We start from the raw sequence: 6,486 nt of genomic DNA, 5'->3' as shown, positions 1-6,486 counted from the left end.
CCCCCCCCCACGGCCTGCTGTGTGTGTGATGGGGTAGAGTCATAACCTCCCCATTGGCCCTGCCCTGAGTGTGACAGGGTGCAGCGCCCAACCCCCTGATCCGCCCTGCTCTGTGTGACAGGGGGCGGTGCCCAAACTCCCCTATCGGCCCTACTCTGTGAGTGACAGGGGGGAGCTACTCAATCCCCTGATCGGCCCTGCTCTGTGCATGACAGGGGGGAGCTCCCCAACCCCCTGATGGGCCCTGCTCTGTGCATGACAGGGGGGAGCTCCCCAAACCCCTGATTGACCCTGCTCTGTGACAGGGTACGGAGCCCCAACCCCCCTGATGGGCCCTGCTCTGTGAGTGACAGGGGGCAGCGCCCCAACCCCCTGATGGGCCCTGCTCTGTGAGTGACAGGGGGCAGCGCCCCAACCCCCTGATCGGCCCTGCTCTGTGCGTGACAGGGGGTGGCGCCACAACCTCCCCATCGACCCTGCCTTGAGTGTGACAGGGGGCGGTGCCCCAACCCCTCAATCGGCCCTACCCTGAGCGTGACTGAGGGTGGCATCGCAACCCCCCGATCCGCCGTGCTCAGTGCATGACAGGGGGCGGCGCCCCACCTCCCCAATCGGCCCTGCTCTGAGCCTGACCAGGGGCTGCACCTAGGGATTGGGCGTGCCCTCTGCCACCGGGAGCAGGCCTAAGCCAGCAGATCGTTATCTCCGAGGGGTCCCAGACTGCGAGAGGGCACAGGCCGGGCTGGGGAACCCCCCTTCCCCCGCCGAGTGCACAAATTTTTGTGCACTGGGCCTCTAGTATATATATATTTTAAACGTGGCCTCATTTATTATGCCCTATTTAATCATCACAACCATAGATAGTACTTAACTCATGACTTTTTCTCATATGTTTTTTTTTTTACCCAGTATTATCTCCCCCATAGATTTTTAAGTTTCTCCAGGATAGGCTCAATCTTTCTATTTCTCTCAAAGCCTGGAAATACTGCCCTGTACAGTGCTCAAAGTAAATGCTGAATAAACAATGAATGGCGCCATAGCAGATTACCCATCAGGAGTTGTTGGATCCCTCGCTCTCCACACCTTCTCTCACTGCCTGCTGGAACTGCTGGGCCACTGACACATTAGACAGCATCTTCATTAGCAAAGGGTCTTAAAACCCTTACCATTCGTGAGTCACTTAGTAAAATTTTACTTTAAGAAGCTAGCAGTTAAGGCCAGCTAGCGTGGTCAGTGGTTGAGCATCGACCTATGAACCAGGAGGTCATGGTTCGATTCCCTGTCAGGACACGTGCCTGGGTTGCGGGCTCGATCCCCAGTGTGGGGTCTGCAGGAGGCAGCTGATCAATGATTCTCTCTCATCATTGATGTTTCTATCTCTCACTCCCTCTCCCCTCCTCTCTGAAATCAATAAAATATTTTTTTAAAAAACTAGCAGTTAAACTTCTGTAACACTCTATTTCTATCCATTTTAGGGTACATACCACTTTGTTTTTAAATATATATTTTTATTATTTGAGAGGAAGGGAGAAGGGGAGAGAGATAGAAACATCAATGATGAGACAGAATCATTGATCAGCTGTCTCCTGCATGCCCCCTATTGGCATATGCCCCAACCGGAATTGAACCGTGACCTCCTGGTTCATAGGTCGATGCTCATTTGAATAAGTTTAAGTGACTTGAGGGTTAAGTCTACATTTTATTTACCTATTCACACATTAAAAAAATAGTTAAACAAGATCTTACTTTGTAGGTCATTTCTTAGATCCAAATAGTCGCCACCAGAAGCTACAGCATACATACATATTTTATGACAAGACTCTTACCGTGATATATATCCAGAATTTTTTATGTCATTCCAGCTGTCATTAGCTTCTCCACTTACAGAATCATATTTAGTTTCAGTTTGACACTGAGTTTCAGATTCCTTCCTTTGCTGATAAGGTGGGGGGAGGGGAGACATCACTATTAGTACAAATCTGAATTAAAGTTAGCTAATTACCTTAAGCTATAAAATAACATTGAAAAATAAATAAATAATATTGAGAAAAAGAAAAGCATTATAAGAACACAAAATACCACATCTACCTTGTGAAATGGAAGGGAAATGAAACGGATGGGAGCCAGACTGCAATGGTTGAGGAGTAAACGAAAGATAAGGAAGTGGAAACAGCATGTGGGAAACAATGACTTTATAGTAAAACTTAAGTAAATGTACCCCCCAAATACACACATTTAGGTTTTGAAACTCCCAACGCTGAAATAAATTAGATTCTAAAATATGTCTTACTCTGTGAGGATGAGGATGGAAAAGTCTGCGCACAATAAAAGTTGTTGCTATGATACAGAACAGAATAGTCCCGGCTATTTCTTTCCACCAGTGTAGGAGGAGAACAGGGTCCTTTCTGCGGACATTCTTGCTGTAGTCTGGGCTCTTCAGAACTCGGACTGTGATCTGGGTGCTCCCTATGCTCCGTCTGCTCCTGTCCCTCTGGTAGTATGGTAGATAATAACCATTATCTGCAAAAACAAACATTAAAAGGTTGTTTTAATTTTTAAAAAGATAAACCAAAGTAGATTCATCTTTATTTACTAAAAATTATCAATTTTCCTATGACTTATAACATTAATTCCTTTTGTAAAAGCCTCATTTCTTCTTTAACACATTTGATAGCCTCATTTATCTGATTTTTTCTTTTTTATTATGCAAATATATTTTCCTTTATTCCATAAGCATTATAAATTTTCTTTATACTGAGTAATAAAACTAGAAAAAATGTAAGGGGCATCCCACTGATTACCTCATTAATAATTAAATCCTTTAAATGCAAGAAAATAATTAGACAGTACTCAACTTCCTTGAAGGATTTTAAACTTTACTTTCATTGAGTGTCAATCAAATGCCAGATTTTACCATGAATCATTCCTCACAGGCTGGAAGGAAAACATCTCTATTATACTCCTTGGTTCATTCCACGCTGAGTTTGTCTCCAATACTGAATTTTGTGGGCAGATTACACAGTTTTCTCTAACCCGGAATTTTGATCAAATCAGATAAAGGGTACTGCTTCTAGTTCAGAGCCCTCTGTTTTGTTTTGTTTTTATCAATTTAAGTTCTACAATCATTTCCCAGTCCTAGCATCTAAGGTTACTGATGAGGAATCTATGTTTTGTCTAATGCAGATTGAGGACTTTTTTATATCTAACTGTTCAAAAGACTTTCGTATATAAATATATCCTAATTTTAAATACATAGGAATGTATTTCATGCCAAGGTTCACCTATTCTTGACTTTTGCAATAATTTGGTCTGCAAACAAAATTAAAACTTCATTTTACAGCATTTTCACATAGCTCTATGCAAACACCTGTTTTCTTCATTATACTGACTGATTTTATATTGACTACATTATACAGGCTGATAATTGAATAATAACTAGTAAGAAGAACTAATGCTTACTGAATACTTATTTGCCAGGTACGGTGTTAACACTGTATGTGCATTATCTCACTTAGCTCTCACAACACCCCAAGAAACAGACACGAGGGTCGCCATCCTTGTTTTACAGGTGAAGGAACCAAGACAGTAAAGTTAGGTGCCCATCTCAGTATGTGGCAAAACTAATTGGAACCCTGGCAACTGACTTTGGAGTTTGCACCTTGGCCAACATTCACAATATTGCCTTTCACGGTATTTTATTTTCTACCCCTCAAATGACTATCTTTCATTTGAATTCTATTAATTAATTTCAAATTAATACATAAAATAAATTAGAAACAAAACAGCATTTTCAATCCAAGCGTAATCACACTTACCATATGGATACTGCAAGATTGAAAGTGCGCCATTACTGTACTCTTCATGAGAAAACTTATCATTACTAAGACATTTGTCAAATTCATCAGACCCTACCAAGATAGGAGTTCTCGAAGGAGAATCTAAAAGAAAATGTAAAAGCTTAACCGCTATGAGTTTCATGAAAATGCATGTACCTCATTCATTAAAAAAACAGCGATTTAACCACAGTTTAATTCAAACATGGAAGTCAAACAAATGGCTCAAGGTTCTTTCCCTTAAAAAGCAGTCTTGTAGAGAAGACGAATCTTATAAACAAGTAATTAAAAGCATGTGATAAAAAATATACATAAGGGACAAAAAGATAACTGAAGAAGTAGGTAGCCTAGTATTTGATTTTAATTCATTAAATGTTTCAAAAAATATGATATGACCAGATAATTTTCTCATAAATATTCTTGATATAGGTAGGTTAAGAGCTGACACACAGGCATGGTTGGTGAATGGTTAAAAGTTTTTCTAAATTGTACAGAGAAATATTTTATTAACATTGTGTTCTAGCGAAGGAACTGCTGTTTCAATGAAATCCTGTTCTAAATGCTAATTAAAATTCATTGCCCAGCCAGCATGGCTCAGTGGTTGAGCATTGACCTATGAACCAGGAGATCACAGTTCAATTCCCATCAGGGCACATGCCAGGTTGCAGGCTCAATCCCCAATAGGGGGGTGTAGGAGGCAGCTTATCAATAATTCTCTCTTATCACTGATGTTTCTCTCTCTCTACCTCTCGGAAATCAATAAAAATATACATGAAAAAATAATAAAATAAAATAAAAAAATAATTAACATCTGCCCAGCCGGAGTGGCTCAGTTGGTTGAGTGTCATACTGTACAATGAAAGGTTGCCAATTCGATTCCTGGTCAGGGTACATACCTGGGTTTCAGGTTTGATCCCCAGTTGGGGTGCATAAGGAAGGCAACTGATCAATGTTTCCCTCTCCCACCACCCCCTTCCTCTCTGTAAACATGTGCTCAGGTGAGGATTTAAAAAATGCATTAACATCTGAAATATCTTTCTAGTTTATCAGAGAATATAATGTTGTCATCTCTGTGACAGTCAAAACTAGGGCAAAGACATCATGATCAGCCCTGTGAACACGTTAATAAACTTTTAAAAAGTTTACAATTCACTTACGTATTAAGGGTTTCCATTTGATTGTTGGCAAAGGAATAATTTCATTTTTATTATTAACAGATTCCAAGGCCTTGGGATTTGTAGGAAACTTTTCTGAAATTCTGACAGATGACTGCAGATACAGCTGGCCTCTGTACATTCCTGAATCAACAAGAATATTGTCAATTATGTTTGGAATCAAACACCAATAATTCTTTTTCAAAAAGGCTCATTTTGATTTAATAATATTAGGTTAATTCCAGTTATCTTTCATGTATTATACAACTTTTCTCAGAGAAGAATCATGCTTGATGCACTCAAAGGACCCAAAGGCTATTCAATAAAAATATGGCAGGAAAGTTACACATAAGGTCCATACAATGTTTCTCACTAAATAACAACTTTCAGTCATTACTGGAAAACTCACTCAGTAGGAAAATTCAAAGAGGTCTATGTACTCTTAAGAGATTAGTAACTTAGATGAAGTAACATTCTCCTTAAGGAAACCTAAACACCTATAATTCCAGAGACATTGCTAACAATTCAGTTAAATATTATCATAAAACATGTGTGACACGTTAATCTTTCAAATTCTTGCAGTTCATTGAGAATGAGTGGTGGTTAACACACTGACAGAGCTTAAAGAAATTTGTATCTGACCACCAACACTAGTTCAAAAATTAGATTCAGGGTTTTTCAAAAGTTATTATACTAAAGGCCTTCAATTGCCCAGAAGCACTCCAAAATTTTATTTTTATTTTTCAGATAAGTTGTATAAATGCAAAGAAAAAAATACCCCTAGCTGGTTTGGCTCAGTGGATAGAGCGTCGGCCTGCAGACTGAAGGGTCAGGTTCAATTCCAGTCAAGGGCACATGCCTGGGTTGCAGGCTCAATCCCCAGTGGGGTACGTGCAGGAGGCAGCCGATCAATGATTCTCTCTCATTACTGATGTTTCTATCTCTCTCTCCCTCTCCTTTCCTCTCTGAAATCAATAAAAATATATATTTAAAAAAATTCATCCATGTCTTTTTAAAAAAAATCAATAAACATAATCTTTAAGGGAGGAACAAATTGCAACTACAAATACAAATGTAGAAAGTTTTAGACTTTAAGGACATATCAGTAATTTGAAATCATGCCATATATATATTAGAGGCCCAGTGCATGAAATTCATGCACTCGGGGGGATCCCTCAGCCTGGCCTGCGCCTTCTCGCAGTCCGGGAGCCCTCGGGGGATGTCCGACTGCTGACGGCTTAGGCCCACTCCCTGCAGTCGGACATCCTTAGCACTGCCACAGAGGCAGGAGAGGCTCCCTTCACCACCGCTGTGCTCGCCAGCCGTGAGCCTGGCTTCTGTCTGAGCAGGGCTCCCACTATGGGAGCACACTGACCACCAGGGGGCAGCTCCTGAGTTGAGCATCTGCCCCCTAGTGGTCAGTGCTTGTCATAGCGACCGGTCGTTCTGTCGTCCAGTCGATTTGCATATTAGCCTTTTATTATATTGGAGAAATATAT

The 6,486-nt window shown here is 40.7% G+C and overlaps 1 protein-coding gene across 5 annotated transcripts in view; it reads right to left on the bottom strand.

Annotated features, from left to right (window-relative positions):
- The window catches only part of EIF2AK3 (eukaryotic translation initiation factor 2 alpha kinase 3), a 107,412-nt gene that overhangs the window by 44,886 nt on the left and 56,040 nt on the right, over positions 1-6,486 (bottom strand). For 3 of the 5 annotated variants that reach the window (XM_014453147.2, XM_023751414.1, XM_006085726.3), the window contains 4 exons: positions 4,991-5,131; positions 3,816-3,938; positions 2,291-2,520; positions 1,827-1,936 (listed from right to left, as the gene is read on the bottom strand). In XM_014453147.2, coding sequence (XP_014308633.2) covers positions 1,827-1,936; positions 2,291-2,520; positions 3,816-3,938; positions 4,991-5,131 — 604 coding nt within the window. The remainder of the gene's footprint in view (positions 1-1,826; positions 1,937-2,290; positions 2,521-3,815; positions 3,939-4,990; positions 5,132-6,486) is intronic. The other 2 variants (XM_006085727.3, XM_014453148.2) reach the window with 2 other exon arrangements.

The sequence above is a fragment of the Myotis lucifugus genome, unplaced genomic scaffold, assembly GCF_000147115.1.
Source record: "Myotis lucifugus unplaced genomic scaffold, Myoluc2.0 scaffold_21, whole genome shotgun sequence".
NCBI lineage: Eukaryota > Metazoa > Chordata > Mammalia > Chiroptera > Vespertilionidae > Myotis > Myotis lucifugus.
The sequence above is the reverse complement of the archived record's forward strand: the minus strand, read 5'-3'. Positions and strand labels throughout refer to the sequence as shown.